Source organism: Grampus griseus, assembly GCF_964374135.1.
Source record: "Grampus griseus genome assembly, chromosome: 13".
Taxonomy (NCBI): Eukaryota; Metazoa; Chordata; class Mammalia; order Artiodactyla; family Delphinidae; genus Grampus; species Grampus griseus.
The window spans coordinates 75,020,924-75,043,581 of NC_139007.1; the positions used below are offsets into that span (position 1 = coordinate 75,020,924).

Consider the following 22,658-nt stretch of genomic DNA (forward strand, 5'->3'; position numbering starts at 1 on the left):
GTCATGCAAACCCAGAAATGTTAAGTGATTTGGCGTAGGTCACGTAAGGCCATTTAGTCATTCAAATAACTTTTACTCAGCATTTGCTCTGTGTCAGACAGAGAGCCAAATGCATAGGATAAAAAGAAAATTAAGCATCTTTATCCACTGAGGGAGAGAGGTATGTAAGCATATATTCTATAAAACTGATAAAGAGATATGAACAACAGAGAACAGAAGAACTAATTAAGCCTCGGGTGGTGGTGGTATCATAGAAAAGATAGCTTCTGAACTAATTCAGAAAGGTAAGTAGAAGGTTGCCAGGTGCCAGGGCACAGCTAAAGTATTCTGTGAAAAAGGGAAGAGATTCTGCAAAGGCATGGAATCGTTGAATTCCATTTAATGTGGTACATTCAGGAAATAGTGAGAAATACAGTAAGACTGGCACAAGGGTGGAAGGAGGGTGGGAGACCAAGCAAAATGAGGCTGGCAAAGAGATTATTAAAATTCTTACAAACTAGAGGAGGGAGATTGGTACGATACTGTAAACAGTGGAAAGCAACGGAACTCTCAGGCAGGAAGGAGACACATTCACCTTTATATGAAGATAACGGGAGATGGAGACAAGAGACGAGGTGAGCTGTTGCAGTTTAGGAAAAGGATAGATTAGAGTCAGGAGACATTGCTGAACTGGAATCAGCAAGACCTATTGCCTAATTCAAAGCGGGGGTAAGAAAGAAGGAGGTGGGGAAACGAGGTTCCCAGTTTCGGGTATTCAGTGTGGGGTGACACAAAAGGACTGACACCGAGAATACAGGAGTGTGAAGGATTTGGGGTAGAAGATAAGAAGTACTGTTTAGGACACAGTAAGTTTTAGGTAGAACAGGCCATCCATATGGCCTGGAATATGCCCTGGATGAATAAATCAAAGATTTCCAAAATGTTATGTGTGAATACTAATACCAACAAAAACGAGGTTTAAGAACATACCTCCAGTACCTACCTACCTATCTATCTATCTACCATCAAGCTATCCATCTATCTATTAATCTTTACATGTAGTACTGTACTAATCTAAGCATTATGAAAAACATACAAAAGTACAAATAGAAAAGGATGTGATAGAAAAGAAAGTACTTTTACTTCCGAATGATGAGCCGGCTGAAGATATGAAAAGCTATTACAAGTTGCCAAATTTTAAATATATCATAAAACATGCGTCTATGAGGTTTTCCTGGAAGAGGACATTTTCACTCACTAACAAAACAGCCACAAACAAAAGTTTGGGTTGAGAAGCCATTAGAAATTATAGTAAAGCCCTCAAACAGAGTTTGCCCATGTGGACAGCCCTAGGACTCAGGTGAGCACATTTCTGTACAACTATGGCAATTCTGAAGCACCTGTCAGGAAACAAATGGAATCCGAAATCCAGGTCCCACCTTGACTTTGCCGAGAGCGGCTGTTTTCTCCCGCACTTCTGCATACTGCCTTTCGGATTCGTTTAGGCTGGCCTCCACACTGTCCATCCAGCTGGAAAACTGTCGAACATCGTCCTGATAACTTGTCCACTTAGAAAGAGCTCCTTCAAGTTGACTGAAAGGTAATTGAAAGGACAGTAATCTACACTGAAGCCATGTACATTCAATCTGTCTGACCTCTATCACTGTGTTGGTTCTGTCTACTCCCCCAGCAGGAAGCCCATAGATAAGGACGGGGGCAGGCTTGAGAGGGGCTGAATGGCTGTGGCTTATCAAATCCGAGCCTGGGTCCCTGGCAAGCACAGCCTTGAGAAGCAAGGGTCAGTGAAGTCCAGGCCAACGGGTGGAGAAGAGGGACTGGATATAAAACCTGGAGTCAGGTTTTATATATATATATAGTCCGGTAACCAGGTCACACAAGACACTGGGAGAGGCCTGAAGACAAAACCAGGAGAGATGCCCTGAGCGAGGCTTTTCAGAGCCAAGACTCAGGGCAGAAAGAGAAGCAATATTTAACTCCGTGAAGTTGAGTAGGACATCCAGAGGAGAGAAAAAAAAAGTCATAAAAGAAGGACGGAAGAACCGAACAAGAACAAGCATAGTCACTATCTTGCATGAGATTTAAAAATCAGAAAGTCACAAATGATATAGGCTAACATTTCCTGAATTGGTCTAATTATTAAAACCTGATGATTTCTCTTCCTGATCAATTAAGCACTTCCTTCTCTCAATACAGATGTTACATGTTTAACTCCGTTCATCATTTGTGTCTAACTTTACTAACAGGCTTGAACTCTTCTGTAGCAGACACTCTGCGCTCCACCCACCCCCCGACCAGACCCCTGCACTACACTGCCAACCGGTCCTCCAAAGGCCAACTCCTTGCCCTCTTGGCCTGAGGCCATCCTTTGGTCCCTGGTGCCCTCTCAGCTTGAGGGCACTGTAGGCAAGAAATGCCAGGGATTGTCGTCCCCTGGAGGCAATCCTCGACTGCCTGCCTGATTCATGGCAGTTTGTTTACAAACATTCCAGCTCCCCTGCTCTCCATGGGTAATTCCCAGACACGCTCTATCTACACTGGCTCCCAGCAACGCCTGCTGGGAGTAAGCTCCAGCTGCCCATGTTACTGGCTGCCCTCCCTCTCTCACGTGTTGTTCTCACCACCTACTGGTGTTTTCTGGGGCTACTTCCCAAGTAAACTGATTGGTTTTAACTAATATATCTTCACATGATTAGACATGTATTTATCTTTGACTTTTTAAGCAGTGAACATCAACACTAAGAAACATGTAGTTATATGAAAACACAGACATAGGACTGCAGCTCAACCTAAATGAAAGATCGCACCTGCCAGTTTCTTTTGTTCCAAGAAGAAAAGAGAAAAGGAAGGAAGGAGGAAGGGAAGCAGGAAGGAAGAAAGGGAGGCAAAAATAACGGAGCAGGGCAATAGAGAGAGAGAAAGAGATTGGGGCCCGGGGGCGGAGAGAGAGAAAGGGAGAACCCCGGGACAGTCTGTTACTGAGCTATCCTGTAGATCTTTTTTTTTTTTTTTTAATCCTCTTTAGTGGGGTATAATTGCTTTACAATGGTGTGTTAGTTTCTGCTTTATAACAAAGTGAATCAGTTACACATATACATATGTTCCCATATCTCTTCCCTCTTGCATCTCCCTCCCTCCCACCCTCCCTATCCCACCCCTCCAGGCGGTCACAAAGCCCCGAGCTGATCTCCCTGTGCTATGCGGCTGCTTCCCTGTAGATGTTTTAGCAATGACTTCCCAGCAGCCTTTCAGCTTCACTAACCTTTTACAACGAATCACTGCAGACAAAAGGGACGCCCACATATCCTTCACACTCTGCACCTGCTGCTGAACGGCAGGAATGCCTTCCGGAGACGTATTCTGAAGGACAGACTCCCCTCTGGTCACTATCATTTTCATCTGGATCTCTTTTTCCTGTTTCACTGATAATAGAGCCTGTAAAAGCAGGTACAGAAGTCCTTTGTCATTTGCTTATTTAACATTTCTAGCTTTAAATATTTCAGAGTCCCTGTGGATAGCAGATGATCTGCAGTTGGGTTGAGCCCCGGTGCTCTCAGGCTTACCAGGCGGAGGACGGGAGAGTCACTTGCTGGTGGTGCCAGTAACCAGGCACCAGCCTGAGTGGCCTTGGCCTTTCAGGTCATTATTATTCTCTGAATAATCCCTAATTTCCACTGAAGTTTCATTTTACTGTTTGTTAATAAGAGAAAAATAGATGACTATAGGATTCCTGGATTCTCAAAGGTCACTGGATGAAGAGCTCTATAAAGGTTAAGGTCTCTCACACAACAAACTGAAAGAAATAGCTTAATTCATATTATATATTAATTTATATATTTCAAGTTCTTCACAAGCACTCTTCTTTTTCTATATAAGAAGGATCTTTGAATTCAAAGTTATAAAACTGGTGTTTATCACCTGAAAGGTAAAGTTTCATCTCTCTCTCTCTCATCTGGACCTTGCAACCTCTCCAGATTCAGTTTCGGCCAGTCACGGCCATCGGCTTCTGCTGCAGCAGGAAAGAACTGCTAGTAACGACTCACATACCACGCTGTCGGCTTTCTTCAGCTTTTGCTCTTTTGGTCCCACTCTGAAATCTCCGCTGAGGTATCAGGCTTTCTGAGAAACCTGCCTCAACTCTCAACCCGATGCCCCTTGCCCAGCTCCGCTCCTCTGTGTGTCCATAGCGCCGTAATTATTATTACCGTCTTCTGTGTTTCAGCCTCCAGCCTCAGACAATGAAATCCTTGAGGGCAATGACCGTATTTTATTCATTTTTGAATCTTTGGTATCAAGGCACAATGCCAGTCTCCCAGAAGACACCCAGTGTATAAATGACAGGTGAATGAATGCAGAATGATGGCTTTATCACAAACGTAAACTAACACAGAACTAATATCTTGTGATGGGAGAAGAACGGACTAACTGATACAGGCAGGCAAGCGAGTTGAACAAGATGGGAAAGGTTTTGCCCGATAAAATGTTTCAACCAAGGATTTCTCAGAATAAATGTGCCTGTGATGTAATTTGAAACTAGCCTCTTAACTGGCTATATCAAGCAAGTAACCATTTTGGGGTTGTTATTTTTTATTAAAAATGTTTTTTTAAAAAATTTTATTTTTTTTTGGCCACGCCATGCGCCTTGCAGGACCTTATTCCCCCAGCCAGGGATTGAACCCACGCCCTCAGCAGTGAAAGCACAGAGTCCTAACCACTGGACTTCCAGGAAATGTCCTTATTTTATTTTAATTTTTGTAAAGTATTTATGACTGAGTATATCTGAGCTCAATCGATTCAGGAGTGCTTAGGCAAAGCCTCCCTATGCAAACAGGATCATATCCACGGAGCATTCTTGGATTTCTCATGGACACAGTATGACATTATCATATCAGACAGAGACTCGAGAACTTTTGAGAAAAACAAATTCTGTAAATGAGAGACATTTCTGGTAAAAGGCACACCTCAAGCTTGAGCATCCTGCTGTCCAGCACGCTCTTGTCAGAGGTTGGGTGGCAGTAAGAGTCCAGCATGTGGACCGCATCTGTCATCCAGTCCTGCAGATCTTTAATCCCGAGGGAGAACTGATTGTGTTCTGCAACAATTCTGTCCAGTCTTGACACTTTCTCCTGGAAATGACAGAAATCGTTTTCCAGCGGTCCCTTCCACAGAGACTCCACACCCTGAAGCTACTCAGATTGTAAAGCTAACCCTTTGTTCCAAATAACTGCCATCAGCCATAGGTTCATAGGCTCACAGATACGACGCAAGGCTGTATGAATCTATGAGATGTGAAATAGCTTTCTAAGAAGAGTAGAAATATGAGAATAATTGGGTCAAGAAGCAGAAAGATTACAATGACAATTTAGTGTCCCTCAGCTTACTCGCTACTCTTCTTTACGACAATTGGGATATTTTTCAGAAATTTCATTAATGTCTTCCTCACACCTTGTCTGGGAAGCCCACTGAAGTAGTTTCTGCTCTCACATGATCACATTTGGCTCAACTGACACCACATACCCACGTGACCTACACTGTAGCCAGTTCTAAAAACACAATTGTCTGAGATTCTGTAATATCCCTAAATTGGGACCGTAAATGTGGTTTTAGCTATTAAAGCTTATATCCAACAGTGAAGATTTTATGAATATAATTGTCAGCTCTTAAAGCATTTGAGTATCTATTGATTTTTTGGTATCTAAATAAATACAAAGGAATAGAAAGATGGCCTTAATTTATTCTAATTTCAGATATGTGCCAGATTTTCTAAAGACAAGAAAAGTAAAAAACGTTGGTGTAAACACAGACTCTTTTACTCCAGCACCTATACTATTTGGCTGTCTCAAGGATGTTTTATTGGGGATAAAAACAGCAGGCCAGGAGTGAGCCCACACTAAAACAGGCAAAGCCAAGTTACAGCAGGTTCCCTACATTCTCAGATCTGAAATACAAAAGGGAAATATAGGGAACAAATGTTACAAGGCCATAAAGCTCAGGGCAGGCCGCCCTACAAAGTTCACGATGGGTCTGCTGAATGCTCTAAGTGAGGTCACTGTGGGATTCCATTTACTTTTTTTCTAAGCTGTTAGAAAAGCGCTTTAATCAGTTATAGGAATCATTGTCAATTCTGAGCTCTGCTCTAGAATCTGAGCTGAAACTCTCAATCAATACATCTTTGACTACTATGCAATGAATATAAAGAATTGAGACAAATGGAAAACACGATCCCCCACTCACTCTATGTAGCCCACGAAGTAAATTTAAACTGCTCTGAATTCCTGTTTTCCTAAAGTAATTTAATCTGCGTTATCTTTAGACACAATACTCTGAATTCTGCCTTATGTTTATGCTTTGAGTCTTCCAGATAAAAGCTCTGGGGAACATACCTCTTCAGGATTAAAGGGAATATTTTGTGCAATCATAGAGATGGGAAGTCTCTTCGATGTTTGAAACCTCCTTTGCTCTTTTCAGACAACCATGTTGAGATGATGCAGCACAAATGTCTGGCTGGGCTTGCAAGGCTAGGGAGAGCACTTACACGCCTCGGCCCTGCCCCGGCGCCCCACGCTCACACACAGCACGCGGCAGGCGTTACCTTTGTGAAATTGCTTAGAGCTAGATACTGAGAAGACAGCTGTGACGCTCGGTGCGTAAAGCTCCTGCTGGCCGCGTGGCCCTCCCACAGCTGCTGAGCTTTCTCTTTCAGCCTGTGGAGCTGAGGCTCGTAGCAGTTTATTTCCTCAAGGACAGACTGAAAAGCACAAGCAAGTCGCTATTAAGAGGCTGGGGAAGAGCACATCGCAGACAAAGCTTCGGCCCCGAGACCGAGGAAACAAACACGGGCGAGCGATAGGTGTGCCCCGAAGGCGCGGTATTATTTCCAAGCTACGCACAGCGTGGACTACAGGACGGGACAAATCACACCTCCAAGGATAGCTGGAAGACAGGACATCTGAAACTGGGGACGGGTGCACTCTAGCTCAGGACGGCAAAATCTAACTCCAGGGCGCTCGCGTGCCTCTGATCTGAATGCATGGTAGCTGGGGGCGGGGGGCTGAGGGGCTGATCACCTGCAGCTTCTGCTGTTCCCGCCTCTTGGCCGGCAGATCGTACAGGCGATTGCTGCTTTCATGCACCATCTTCTCGGTTTTACTCAGCCAGTCCTGTACAGGCTCAGCACTGACTTCAAAGTCCTTCATCTGGATCTTCAGATTCTATGAGGTTTTGGATAGTGTTAGGGACCAAAAAAAAAAAAACAAATGTTAATAGCAAGTCCAGAGTCTTCACTTGGCATTCAAAGCCCACCCCAACCTGACCTCCCCACCCATCTCCCCTTCTCTTCCTGTCCCCAATGTCTGGAACTTTCTATCCTTCACCTTGGTACCAGGCTAATTTGTGAACAACCCTTTAGAGGTTTTTAAGTTCTACTTTTTAATAAATGAGTGCTTCCCTCATTATCCAGCCCACCTCAGAGTTCATACACGCCCCCTTCTCAGCCTCCGTCACATTTGTTGTTTACACCAGTCACTGCATCCTTTATCATGGACTGGGCTGGATTGTGAGTTTTCATCTCATGCCAGCGAGCCTGCCTGCAAGTAGATTACGAACTCCAAGAGGGGAGGGCTGTGTCTGACACTTCCTGGGACACATCATGGTGGTCACCTTGCAGGAATATAAATAAGTCCTCACAAACATTTTGTTGATTTTGATTAATGGTGAAACAAGAAACAGCATATGGTGGATATGCTTATTATGTTTTTAATAAACAATTTGCTTATTCTGATTTATAAAGATACAAGAAACAAGAAATAGTATTGTGTGTCCACTACATAAGAATGCTGTCACCACTTTCACTGATAATTTGTAGCCGTCATATGTATTTGATAAAGTTTTATATGGTACCATTTCACCTTAGCCAAGGTGTTTATATCTACACTCTATTATTTATAAAAACGCTAGATTGAAGTGAATTTGAAATTTGTTACCATGTGAACCCGCTAAAGGATTTTAAATTTAAATTTAAATCAGAGCTTTGCGTAGAATTGTCAAAGAGCAAATCCACAAAGGTTAGCTTAAAAATCTATGTGGCAAGAACTGCAGGAGCCTGGGAGAATGGCTCAAGGTTCCATACGTATCCGATCCGGTGCCTACAATGTGGGGACAGTCATGCTGCCACAGTCCCCTCTTAGGGAGATGGTAGCTGGGAATGCTTTGGAAAATTAAAAGTGCTTCACAAATGTAAGATACCAGGATAACTCCTGGAGTATTCTACTAAAATTTAAGCTTCATGAGGGCGGGAGTTCTATTCTGTTTTATTCTTTGCTGTATCTCCAGAGCTTGAAATAGTCCTTGGCAAATGGAAGACGTTCAACAAATATTTGTTGAATAATTAAATAAATTTATAAATTCAAGGTGTTTCCATTTTCCTGCCACTGGAGTCTCATGGGGCCACTAAAGGAAAAACTGGGGACCATGATCAGGAATTAGCGTTACAAAGACACGGGACTGAGCAGTAGGGGCTCAGAGATCTCATGTAAAGAGTTTGGGCTCCTCATCCAAGGAGTGAAGTCAGAGGGCCTGAGCAAAGGGCCTGGGGCACAGGAATAAAGACAGCTTGATACTAAGTCAAACAATTCCTAATGTTCCTCATATGCTTCCTATCCTTGGGGTGCATAGGCCTCCCACCAAATGTTCCCTCTGCATAATCATTCCTTCACAATGGCTTCAGTGACCACCTACAAAGCCTTAAAGCCTTCCATTTACAGAACTGTATTCATACAACACTTCAGGTCAGAGTGCCTGGGTCTACACCTTGGCTTCAACACTTACTAGCTGTGAGAACTTGGTAGATTATTTAAGCACCTTTTGCCTTAATTTCCTCAACCATAAAATAGAAATAAGAAGAGTCTCTACCTCAGAGAATGGTTATGAGGATTAAACACATTAATGTATGTTAAGTGTCTTCAACAGTGACTGGTAAATATTCACTCACTGTTTTGACAGCTCTACCCTCTCTCTTGAACTCTGAACTCACCTTCACTGCTACTTTCCTGGCCATTACCTGCTGAGTATATTGCAGGCCCATAAAATTTAACATATATTACATTGAATTAACTTTTCTATCCCTTCCCAAACTACTTTCTCTGTCATATTCATGTCTCAGTTCATGGCATCACCATTCATGCCATCTTCTGAACTAGAAACCAAAGACTTAAACTTAACTTCTCCTTCCCTGGGCCCCTCATTGAATTCTTTACCAAATCCTGTTATGTTTTCTTTTAGAGATCAAGCTCCATCCCTTATCATTTCTTGAATTCAGGCTCTTGTTTCTCTCTCATCTGGACCATTATGAAAAGCTTTCCCTGGTTTTCTGGCTACTTATTATTCGCCATTCTGGTCTACACTGGAGCCAGAGAGTTGACATGTTTATCTCCAGCTTAAAGATCAGTAGGTTCCTCACTCAGCCTTTCTCAACCCTAGCAGTAAGCCCTAGTATCCTAAAGTATCCATCGTATGTAATGAATTAATCTCTCTTCTATGTACCTAGAATGGTATGGGTTACGTTCCAACCTTGTGAAAACTGAGAAAATAAATCCTGTTCTGGGGTTCAGATAAGGAATTCTGGCCAAGAGTCAAGGTCAAATTGCTTAGTATGCAAGACATCCCACTATCTGGTCCTAATCGTCAACCCCGGTCTTATCTTTGTTGCTTTTCCCACAAAATCTTACGTGAATGTCAAACCCCTCAAAGTCCCCCATTCATAGTTGACACTCATGACACCCTGGCCCTGCACATTCAATTATGGCCTGCATTAATTATGGCCATAATTAAATTAAGGCTCTATTCTGCTAGGAAGTGTTGTTTTAAAAGGGAAAAGAATACTCTCCGTGCCTCACAATTTTACTCTAAGAGAAGAGCTGGCACACAAAACAGATGATCACAAGAAAAATATAATTGCACTGTGGCAGAAATTATGTTATGATTATAATAAATTCAATTTACGTTGTCTCTGCATAAAATAAAATAACCATTGTCTCTTTGCATACTGAGCTCCAAAAACCTACTACCTGATATGTGCATTAGTTACACCATCTCAGCCATAGCATTGCCTTACGTGGATATTTCTGTTCAATTCTCTTAGGACACTTCTTAAATTGAGGGATTTCAAATGAAAAATAAGTGATATTGCCTAAAAGTAAGATCAGTTGTTCCTGGTGGGATGGTGCATGGGCAAGCCTGTGATAACTGCCCCCACCACGCAAGAAGCTATCAAATTCCTTAGTGAGGTTCACACTGTAACACTGAGCTGTTTTTTAGAGTCATTCAGGTATCTATTAATATTCAGAGAGGGATGACCAAAATCATTAACAAGGGTATTTGGAGGTATTGAATACAATACGCTGTATTGTAACTACAATGGCAACAACTACAACAAACGGCACGGAACACATCCACGTGGTTGGCTACAGTGTACCTCTAGGGCAGATACTTTCTGGTGGAGATTTGAATGAAAGTGTTTCCAATCTTCTTTTGCAGTTGCAATTTTAGCCTGGATGCCACTAGCTTTCTCTTTGGTCAACAGAGTACTCAAAAGTTCTCCTTTAGAAAGCATCATGTTTAGCTTGTGCTGTCCATTTTCACTTTCCGACAAAAATTCCTATAAAGAAAAAGGTAAGAGATTAGGCATAATAAAATGCTTTATCCATTGAATTTACTACTTATTTCTCAACATAACCAAAGAAAAGAAATAAACAATTTTTATTGTATATATTAAATGACTAAGGTTCTCTTACCCTATTTGTACAATGATACTTTATGTATTATTGTATTATGTATGTATCATCTAATAATAATAATCTAATAATGATCTTATGTAACTGATGTGGTTATTGTGAAAATTACTGAGAAAATCTGCCTAGAATGCTCAATCACGATGCTTGTCACACACAGAGAGCTTTTATTATTTCCTAAATCCCTACTAATATATAAAAATAGCGTACATTTAGATCAATGGACTAGTTTCTTTTCACATACACATCAATTGTTTCAAGCAGGGATTTATCTGAAATCTGAGTTTCTTAAGCCAAACTTTAATATGCTTATAAAGATCTAGAGGCACATTTTTATTTTTTTTTTATTTTTTATTTTTTTGCGGTACGCGGGCCTCTCACTGTCGTGGCCTCTCCCGTTGTGGAGCACAGGCTCCGGACGCGCAGTCTCAGCGGCCATGGCTCACGGGCCCAGCCGCTCCGTGGCATGTGGGATCTTCCCGGACCTGGGCACGAACCCATGTCCCCTGCATCGGCAGGCGGACTCTCAACCACTGCGCCACCAGGGAAGCCCTAGAGGCACCTTTTTAAACCACTTAAGCACCATTATTGGATAGTTTTTTTTTTTGGCTGCAAGGCTTGTGGGATCTTAGCTCCCCGGCCAGGGATTGAACCCGTGCCCCCTCCAGTGGAAGTGCGGAGTCCTAACCACTGGACGCCCAGGGAATTCCGATCACCATTATTAGAATTAATTGACCACACTCTCACCTGTATTTTCTGAAGACTTGCTGAAACTTCACTAATATTTTGAGGTATATCAAAACATTTAGCTGTAGTGATCTTTGCATGAACCAACCACTGCTGGAAATCCTTGAAGGCTCTTCGAAACCTCTGCTGTAAAATCTGTTCTTTATTCTGACAGCCCTTGGATGCTTGCAAACAAAGACTAAAACCATGATTTGAAACATTTAATGGGAGGGAAAGAAATGATAAAGTAGATTAAAATAATGTTCAACAGAGTCAACAGTCCTGAGTATGTCCTCACACCATTTGGTAATGTATTTAAGATTAATTAATTTATATTATTACTGAACTCACAACTTAAAATAAACAAACCTCTGGCTTCTTATTTGTGTGAAAATATTTTGAATATCAGTAAGGTTCACGCTCACCAATTATATTCTTTAATCAAGCCAGAAACTTTTCTGCTGTATGTACTCAGGTCTCTGGAAAAACGACAAAGTTCATTCAGCTGAGACTTGAGATCCTCTGTCTGAGGCTCTGCTTTTTGTAGAGCAACCAGTATCTCCTATTAGGAAATAACAAGACAGAGGAACAAGCATTTAAACTGGGTAATTTCCACATCCTCATACTATACACGCATAAATCACATAATAAATTATTAGTGAGGGAAAACCCAACACAGTAGATTCAGTAAAGAAATGAGACCTATTTTCAGGACTCCCCAAGGCATAGAATAGCGCTCGGTTAATCTGCATCCTGTTCAAGGCATGGATGGTCACTTGAGCATCCAATGTTACTGGGTAGTCAAATGATCAAGTGGTCAAGTAACTTAAAGTGGGACAAGAAAAAGAAAAGCAAAAACAGCCTAAATTGTTTAAAAAAAAAAAAAATACCAGTCTGCCTAGGACATTGGAAGATGTGTATGAATATTGTTGGTGTGAGGTGAAGGTGAAGAGAAATCATTTCAAAAAAAAGCAAGACTTATTTGGGATTAAAAAATACATAAGGCAACTGGTTTTATGTCGTTTGTAGGGTTAACTTTCATATTAAGAATTTCTTACATTCCAGAGGTCTCATTTAACTAGTAATTTATTCATTTCCTAGTTTCATTCATACAGTCATCAAGTATTTGCTCAACGTCTGGCATGTGGAGCTCACAGTTTAACAAATGAGAGAGAGAGACGTGAATAATCACAGTACTGTGAGTACTGAATCCAAAATAAAGTGCTGGGATTTGACAAGTGCACCTTGAAATCGAGGCCACGGTCTACTGAGCTACACAGGGTGCTCTGCAACCAGAGCCTTCTCCTTATAGCTTGTCACAAGAAGCCCATGAGATCACCAGCGTCAAATACTTAGCACAATTCCTGGCACACCAGGAGCCTAATTAGTAAAGACAGCAGGTTATTTAAGTGGGACTATGTGGATAATAGCAGCGCCAAGGTAAAAACAAAAAAAATTAAGGAGGAGAGGCAAGAAGTTGAGTAACTACTCGGATAGCTGTTGCTGTTACTATTATTATTCTCAGAGATATTTATCAAGGCCTGGCCTAGATCTGCAGGAAAACCGTGCCTCTCAACAAAGTAGGTCTGTGCGGGATCCCTCATCCTAGAAAATGGCATCACTGTTCTCCCACTGATCTGAATCAGAAAACTAAGCATCACCTTGGCCTTGCCCGTTTCCCTTCTCATTCCATACAAGAGAAACGAGGGCTGGTCTATTCTATGTCTTAACTGTTTTAATCAGTTCAGTTATCTCTTTTCTTCTGCTTCTCAGCTCTCACAGACCCCATTTACTCTCTAGAATGGCACAGTGTTCTCTGAATGTGAATCCTGTTCTCTAGTTGTCTCTTCTGTGTTTTCTCAATTCCTCAGTAACTGTGGATCTTGATGCCGTGCTCCCACCTCACCCATCTGGTCAATATGTAATCACATCTCAAGGCTCAGCTCAAATCACAGCTCCTCTAAGGGTTCTCCGCCCTCTGTCCCACCTCTTAGGGGCTTATTTCGAGGACGCACAGCAACTTGTTGGCACTCATCGCAATCCACAGTCCCCAGTGGTCTTGAGTTTGTTGGCCTTTCCACCTACACTGTGATTCTGAGAGGAGGGATGCTGTTCTTGGTTTTAAAATTCGTTACTTAGCTTAGTGGCTGGGCCGGAGAGGAGTCTAAAATATTTTTATCTATAAAATTCACAAATAATAACTAGAAAGTTTCTCTCCAAACACTAAAATACTAACTACTAATTTACACCACATTGAACCATTTATTTAAGGAAGGACATTATAACTACTAAAGAAATTTACCATATACCAGAAAGTAAAAAGAACCAGAGATTCAAAGTGGTCATTTATAAATTAGATGATATGAAAAGTGCAAAGCTTTTGACCAAAGCTTTTGACTAAACATTTTTTCTAAACTTCATCATAGATTAAAGCTTTGTAGCAGAGTCTTTCATTTTGTACATATCACCTCATATACTTCTGTTTCAGTTAAGTCCTAGAATGCATTTTTTTCCTTAAGGTTATACAGGTTACTAAAATTGCTAAATTTCTAACACTAATAACCTAGTGGATATTAAAAAATATGAGTTTTGCAAACAGAGTGAACAAGATATTTTGCAACATGATTTAATATAGTTTACAGATGATGGTCCATTTTTGTTTTTTCAAGGATTTCTTGAGTCTCATCACTTAATTGCAGAAGAGAAAGTAAACACTTGTGAAGGTTTGTGACTATTATTATGATTTTCAACAATGACAACCCCTGCCTTACAGCAAAACAATGCCAAAGAACCCTGGCAAATCCATTATTTTGTAAAACTTTTCCTATGTATTCATATGTAATGGAAGTATTCTCTCTCTTTTTTTTTAATTAAAATGTTTTCCTAGCTTTATTGAAATATAATTGACATACAACGTTGTAGATACATTTAAGGTGTATAATGTGTTGACGTGATACACGTATATGTTGCAAAATGGTTGCCACCACAGCATTAGCTCACACTTCCATCTCATCACATAATTACCATTTCTTTTTTTGTGGTAAGAACATCTATTATCTCCATTTTTATCTTTCATTTATTTTTTCTCCCCATTTTATTGAGATATAATTGACACACAGCACTGTGTAAGTTTAAGATGTACAGCATAATGTTATCTCCAAAATAGCATTATTAGAAAGACAAGAAAATCTGAATATTGGGAGGCAATGTAGTACTGTCATCAAAAGTATGAACTTTGGAGCCAAATATGGAAGTAGGTTTAAGCAGAGGGCTGTCAGCTTTGAATTACTAGTACAATTAAAAGTCCATATTCACTTTTGCATTATCCTGTGCATTTCTTATAGGATTCACCTATTATTTTCACTAATAGCATCAATGAAAACTTGGTAGAATAGTAATGTAATCTAAACACAACCAAATCTTTCTTTTCTAAAAATTTCATTCATACTAGTGGAAGAGAAAGGAAGGGAAGCAAAAAAGAACTAAAAACATTATAAATGATTTTTGTGATATCGGAGTGAATAATACTGATCACATGGGACAATTACCAACTTCCTTGTCCCTGTTTTACAGAAGTGTTTTCTGTGCTTTATTCTAAGGCTTAAGCCTAAAGGATAGGAAAGGCATCAGGAAAAAACAAACAAAGAAAAACAAAAACCCTAGAAACATTATAAATAAAATAGTATAAAGAGATGATTAAAAAGTTTTATTTTGTGGTGTGCTATATTTCAAATATTTGATTTAAAACAAGACAATGTTGGAAATACTACATGACTTACTACAATACTGGCTGAAGCTATTTTGAAAAGATCATAACATAAATAGAAACAGAGACGTTTATACTAAACTTCCTTTTAAGGACATCCACGATTCAGAGCACTATAAAACTGCAGATATCGAAAGGCCTTCCGTGATACTATTTAACAGTAAAAGAAAGAAGACTTCAAGCTTCTGCCCGTTCTTCACTCTTCCTTTTATGCTTCCCTTCCTCACATTCTGAAAGAGCAGCTATTAGCTTAAAAAAGAAAAGAGTCCACAAGGCAACTGGTGAGTGTGACCAGGAGCTCTGTTAACGGGTTAATTCAAGCACAGCTGTCAAACCCACACAGGAGGGCTAACCAGGGGGAAACTATCAGCTGTGCTTTAGGAGAGTACCAAACGTTTCTTCCAAAGCTATAAATTCAATCATTTAATTGTTAGAGATGATTCCCTGGCAGGAAAACAGCTATGACTCTCGGTCTATTTATGCCTGTGCCCACAGGCCACTTTTTCAGACTGAATGGCTGAACACAATATTACAAACTCTTACACCATAAGAATGAAAGTAAAATATTTCCACTTACAGTAAATGCTGCTTATGGTAACTAAAAACTCCCTCTCCCTTATGTCTGTATTTTTACAACGGTTTGATTTATGAGAAAAGGAAACAGATCAGCTTTACAAATTTAGTTAGGTAAACACTTATTTTTCCAAGTGTGAACGTTGCATGTTCTTAGTTAGCAAGGATTTTTTAGCAACAAGGAGCGGCAAACAAAAATTTGAGCAGAGCCACAAGCAGAAAACAGGAAGCCAACTTACCCGGCCCTTCTGCCAGCATTCCACCAGCTCCTGATCTGTGTTCCTGCCTTCCAGGAGGGCTAACTGCTGAGCCCAGCTTGTCAGGAGGGCACCGAACTGTCCCAGGGCCTCCTCCAGCTGAGCCACTTGGCCTGAGAACTCCTGCTCCGAAAGGGCCATTTGGCTAACCAGGTTCTCCAAGCTAGTCTGAGTTTGGAAAACGCTGTCTTCCCACTGCTTCCAGTCGGCACGCAGGGCCTGCATCTCCGTGTCCAAGAGCTCACAGCCACTGGCACTTGTGTTCTGTTTCACTGCAGGGGCCAGCGACTCCACTCTGCTCAGGCGGCTTGCACCAATCTCTCTGGAATCCAACAGCTCCTGTAATGGAATATCACCATGGCAACCGAGAAGGCTCTGAGTCACTTGGGCTGCAAGTTTCCAAATGTGTACAGAGGGGGACCCTGTCCTGCTAGGGAGTTGTAGCAAGTGTGCTGCAAGGAACCGGAATCAATTCATCCCCCTTCTCCTAAGTCATAATAGCAGAGAATTATCATTGTGAGTGCCAAGGTTTGTGGCCAAATGAGTTGAGGAAGCCACAACATCCTGAAACAGACTAAAGAGGGACCCTGAAATCAGGCATTGTTTGAATATGTGAAACTATCTTGTTAGCGATTTAAATATTTGCCTGTAAATATTTAAATATTGCTCCTGTAAATGTGTGAATCCTATTTTTCCCTAAGTTGACATCAAGACAAGCGAACGAGGACTGCAGAAGAACAGTGCTCTGCTCATGTCTCTACCCCATTTCCATTTTCTTCCCCGAGACGGTGGCTTAAACCACACTTCCGTTCCACCAGGAATCAAGCTAAGCCATCACAATAAAAGAATAAGCCCAACTCGATTTCAAATACTTCCGAACGTTAAGTAAACACTGTTATAGTAACTAAAATAAATAATTCACAGACATACTTATTCAAAAGTTCAAAGTAACCTTTAGACAGCATTCATTTATTACTCTTATTTTTACTTTGAAAAACCTCACTAGAAATTTAACAGTTTACCTGTAACTTTTAGGCTTAAAGCACAAAATACTCTAAAAGATAACAAGATAAAATTAAAATACGAATTGTTGATTAGGTTAAATAGTGGCATTTCTTTCTGAGAATAGATTCTTTTACGGAATCTATGTGGATGTTTACATATTTACATATTTATTGCTAAAGCCAGGATTTTGTTAGTATTAATACAAAATTATGACTTTGTTCCTGGATTAAATAGAAGGAAAAGATGATTATTAGGGGAAAAAAACTTCCAGAAGAAAATCAATTACAAATTAACAAGTATAGGAAAAAGAGGGGTATTAAGTATGAAGCCTGTTTAACAAATTATGTGAAACACAACTATATCTTAGCTAATCTATATAATATAGTTCACATTTCATTAGATTAGCTTGAAATAAATATATCTTCTCACAAGTATATACGAGAGCCACATTTTAGTATAGATCATTTGAAAGTATTTATATAGCAGTCCAAAGTACAATCTCATGAAATCCTTACGCACATTTAGCATTTATATACACATTCATCACCCTTTTCTCGGCAGTAGGATGCTAAAAATCTTTTTTGTTTATCAATGCATGTGGTAAGTAGTGATTTGATGAAGAAAATAACTTTTTGAAAAGAGCTAGGTATAACTATTGGATTTAAATACTTATAATTTTCCTCTGTGAGTGATTTCGAATTTCCTCTGTGAGTTCGGAGGGTATCTACTATCAAAAATCAGTTTCCCAAAATACTCTCTAAGGCATTATCCCCGTGTTCTTTGCATGACCTTGGGATATTTCAATATTTGCAACCACTAATTCCACTCATCCAGATTTTGAAGAAGGATATTATCGTTTAAAAGTGTTCTGAGGGCTTCCCTGGTGGCGCAGTGGTTGAGAGTCCGCCTGCCGATGCAGGCAACACGGGTTCGTACCCCGGTCCGGGAAGATCCCACATGCCGCGGAGCGGCTGGGCCCGTGAGCCATGGCCGCTGAGCCTGCGCATCCGGAGCCTGTGCTCCGCAACGGGAGAGGCCACAACAGTGAGAGGCCCGGGTACCGCAAAAAAAAAAGTGTTCTGAAATGACTTTTTCATGTATTTCCCCATCTTGTATTTAAACTGTAAAAATATATTATATGCACATAACACACCCTCATACACACACGTTTGGCTTTGAAGTTGCCTGTTCTTGGTTACTGCTGGGGGTGAGGAGGGTTGACACTGAAGCACAGAGGAGGTGCTACCTGACTTTCTCCAAGGTCCCTCCTCACACACACAGCAGCCTACGCTCAGGCCTGACCTGGACTTTGATAGACAACCTCTGTCAGGCTGTACATTCTCCTTCCCAAACCCCAATTTCTTCCTGCCAGCTCCTTGTCCCACATTTCCTATATTTTTTGAAGTGTTGTATAAAAGCATTTCGGAAAAAGAGCATTTGGCAACCCAGAAAGCAGCCTTTGTAAAAGAATTTCCTTGCTTTTCTTTTCCTTGTTTTTTTTTTTTTTTGCAGTACAGGGGCCTCTCACTGTTGTGGCCTCTCCCTCTGCGGAGCACAGGCTCCGGACGTGCAGGCACAGCGGCCATGGCTCACGGGCCCAGCCGCTCCACAGCATGTGGGATCTTCCCGGACCGGGGCACGAACCCGTGTCCCCTGCATCGGCAGGCGGACTCTCAACCACTGCGCCACCAGGGAAGCCCTCCTTGCTTTTCTTATATCGACATCTCAGAGCATGAGTTCATCCTTGCTATCTGGTCTTCCACCCTACTCTTCACTCCCCAATCCATGTCATCCAGTTTCTCTCCTGACCTGACTGTGGAAATGGCTCTCGGTGATCGCCAAGCAGCCTAACTGCCCAGTTCAGGGGCATTCGTTAGTCCTCCTCTTTTATTTTAATTTAATTTTATTCATGTTTTACTTTTTAATTTTTTTGGCAGCGTGGCATGTGGGATCTTAGTTCCCCAACCAGGGATTGAACCCACGCCCCCTGCAGCGGAAGCATGGAGTCTTAACCACTGGACCACCAGGGAAGTCCTGTCATTAGTCCTCCTCTTAATGGCCCCTTCTTGATGTCTCTGTGATGGTGACCACCTCCTCCACCAGGGGCCCTGGTGGTACCACACTGTCCTTTCCCCTCTCATTATTATTTCTCCTCTCTTTTCTCCCTCTCCCTTTCAAATTCTCCTCTGAGGCCCCTTAAATATTGATAACACCTGGATTTTGGTCCCGTGCACATCAATCTGTTGGCTTTATACGTAGGTCTTGGTTTCGTTCACTCTGGTGGCTTCAACTACGAACTGTGTGCTGATCATTCCAACTGGTGTCTTCAATCCAGCTTCCTAATCTAAAATTCAGACTTGAGCGTTCAACTACCTCCTGGACATCACCAGCTGGCAGTTCAAATCCACCTGTTAACACTGAACACCTCATCCTTCCTCTGTAACCCGTCTCCTCTGCATGAACTTGTTTTCCTCAGGTGGAGACAGCTCTGCTGACTCTAGGTAAAGTCCTGACCTTCACCTTTGACTTTTCTCACATTGTCACTCCATAGTCAATTAAATCACTCATTTACGAAATCCACTTTTCTTATCGTGTTCTATGTTGCTAAATGCTTTATGCGCAGGATCTAATTTAGTCCTCAGAACTACTCTGTGAAGCAGGTTCTACTGTTATTCTTATTTTACCAACTAAGGAAGAGGCTTGAGGACATCAAGTGGCTTGCCCAAAGACACAGCTAGAAAAGCAGCAGAGACAAGATGCAGCGTCAGGGTCTGACTCGAGAGCTTGAACTTGAAAAGTCTTAGGAGCTATCGTTACACTTGAGGTCTTATTTTATAAACATCAGTTTGTGCATCATCATTCCCTCCTACACTGCAAGTGCCTTGAGGACTGCACAACCCTGGTTGAATAAATGGATAGATGGATGGATGAATGAATGGATGGATAAGTCAAACTATTAGTGAGGAATATATGAACGTATTCTAGGGGATCCTACAGGTAATAAGAATTTAAGAAGCGGCTTTATGTGATTATCTCATTTAAAACCTATGTGGTCACTGTAAGATTTAAATAAGATAATACCCTCCGAACATTTAAAAGTAAATCCTCAAAATACAGTTATTATTGTTATCATCAACTATTATTTTTATGTTCTGATTTCCAGTTATCACATTCCTGATCACAATTATACTACGTATTCCAGCATTTCCTCACCTATAACTAAACAACGGAGGATTTCATCACTGCCTAGTTTTCAGATTAAAATCTATTATTTCCACAGAGGGGAAATTATTGTCATTTAATATTCAAGTAACTAGAAATATACTTGTTCCAGCTCCCTCAGATAAATGAATTTTGGTTTTTTAAGTTGCCCTTATAAGCAGTAACTAGGTGATAGTTTTAATGCCCTTTAAAGTACTGTCTTCCATTGTATTGTTGTGCTATTGGCTAGGAAGGCAGAATAAAACAAGTGAATGGCATTTCCCAGTTATTATTCAAATGTGTTTAACCCACTTACTTCATAAGCTTTTCTTCCACTGTGCTAGAAAATAGTATCTGGTTTTGTCAGCCCGCTAGTCTGGGGCATGTTTCTTAGGCTTTGATGCTATAGCAATCAGCACATTTGCACACAGAAGCATCTACAGACAATGTTCTATTTTCCTCACCAGTGTAAAGTGTTTTAAATCCCCTTTTTTCTCTTGCTTAAGGGCAAGGTAATAAATACCAACAAATGGAAAACAGGAAGAAAACATTTTAAATAAGAAGTCTTATCTACAGAATCTTTATCACAGGTGTGTGATACTCAAGAACCGATGAAAGAATGAAGTTATAAAAATCTGTCCATTTTCTGACCTTAATTTTAGATAATTTTTTCTGGGTGGCTGATGAGTCTCCAGACATATCCGACCACCGATGAAGGTCTTCCTTTGCTGAATGCAGCCAATCAGTGAATTCCTGGACTGCGTCTAAATACATGAGATGATCTTTCACAATCTCTTCTACTTTCCTCATTTTCTCCTAGTAGCCAAAGAAAAGAGTACTTTAACAATAGTAATTATTGAGAATCTGAAATCAGACAAGGTAACAGGTCTCTTAATCATCTGAGAAGATTTCATTCTTATTCCTGAATTTTCTCTATGTTTGATATCTTTAAATGAAAAGATCAAATTTTAATTAGACTGAAAGACATTGAAGAAGCAACCCTTTTCCTTTAGGTATTTTTTTAGTTTAGCTTAGAATAAAAATCTATGCTTCATGAATGTTGACTAACATCCCTCACTAATAATCCACTTAATTATTATTATTATAACTATTTTTGTTATTCAGGCAATTATTTGTGTTGCCTTTGTGTACAGTATTCTGCTCAGCACTTTAAATGCATTTGCTCATTTAATCCTCACAACAGCCATATGATGTAGATACTATTATTAACACTATATTATAGGAAGGGACCCCCAGAGGTTACAGAGGTTAAGTAACATGCCCAAAGTCATATATCCAAAAGAGGGTCAAAGTCAGATTTCAAATGTAGGTCTTTTTGACTCAAAAGTCATAGCTCTTAATCACTACCAAAGTAAAAATTAAGATAAACTAACACATATGTTAAAAATTGTAGTATTAATAATACAAAGATAGTTCCCCAAAGGAAAACCAAGAAGGGGGGGAAAAAAAACTTCTCCCTTACTTTCTTTAACATTCTCACAAATACACAAAAGAAAACTCATGGAAGAAAGTAATAATTCAGAGATGGAACTGAGAGAAAACCTTGATATTACATGAAGGAGTCTATTTCTTAGAGAACAGGAAATGCAGTTTTTACTAAAATGAGAAATAAATACTTGGTACATGATTGAAATCTGGGAGGTAACTAGACTTGCTTTAATACAACAAACGTAAGTGGCAGCAAAAGAAAAAGAACTCTAAACCCTGACAATTGAGTCTCAGGCAATCTTACAAAGAAAAGAAGTGGGTTGATTAACATTCTAAGTGGAGAAAAGATGAAAAACCAAAGAATAAAAAATAATCCCAACATTGCAGAAAGAGAAAAATTCATGAGCATTCATTGGTGAGAAATGACCCTTTATGTAATACCTGTTCACTAAAGGTACACATGGTTTCAGAGCAGCCAGTTCTCCTATAATTCAACCCATAGTGTATTCTTTACCTGAACCTTGAAGTTTTTTTTCTTCACTATAAAGCACTAACCTTGGAAACGGTCATTATATCATTAAACTGGGTTTTCAGTTCCTCTTGAGCCGCTTCCTTGAAAGACTCATCCTCAGTCTTCTGGTAGAGCTCCCTGGCCTTGGCGGTGAGTCGCTGCAGGACTGCAGCGTGATCTTCCGCCTCAGATACGACGGACTGAAAGTGGTCCAGAAGGGAAAACTTCTCTTTCAGACCCGGCTGCGGTTGCAAGGGATGTTCTACCTTTTGATCCACTGATTCCATCCACTGCTCCAACTGGTTTTTCCTCTCTAGATAGTCATTCCATTGGCTAATCACAGACTCTAAAGTGCTAGAATTAATGTCACATGTTATAAAAATAAG

General features: G+C 40.6%; 1 protein-coding gene across 6 annotated transcripts in view; it reads right to left on the reverse strand.

Annotated features, from left to right (window-relative positions):
- The window catches only part of SYNE1 (spectrin repeat containing nuclear envelope protein 1), a gene marked incomplete at its 5' end in the record, with an annotated part of 457,248 nt that overhangs the window by 223,015 nt on the left and 211,575 nt on the right, over positions 1–22,658 (reverse strand). For all 6 annotated transcript variants that reach the window (XM_082668958.1, XM_082668957.1, XM_082668956.1 and 3 more), the window contains 11 exons: positions 1,419–1,572; positions 3,260–3,432; positions 4,959–5,123; positions 6,590–6,745; positions 7,065–7,208; positions 10,469–10,651; positions 11,532–11,709; positions 11,936–12,072; positions 16,089–16,445; positions 20,964–21,128; positions 22,317–22,626. In XM_082668958.1, coding sequence (XP_082525084.1) covers positions 1,419–1,572; positions 3,260–3,432; positions 4,959–5,123; positions 6,590–6,745; positions 7,065–7,208; positions 10,469–10,651; positions 11,532–11,709; positions 11,936–12,072; positions 16,089–16,445; positions 20,964–21,128; positions 22,317–22,626 — 2,122 coding nt within the window. The remainder of the gene's footprint in view (positions 1–1,418; positions 1,573–3,259; positions 3,433–4,958; positions 5,124–6,589; positions 6,746–7,064; positions 7,209–10,468; positions 10,652–11,531; positions 11,710–11,935; positions 12,073–16,088; positions 16,446–20,963; positions 21,129–22,316; positions 22,627–22,658) is intronic.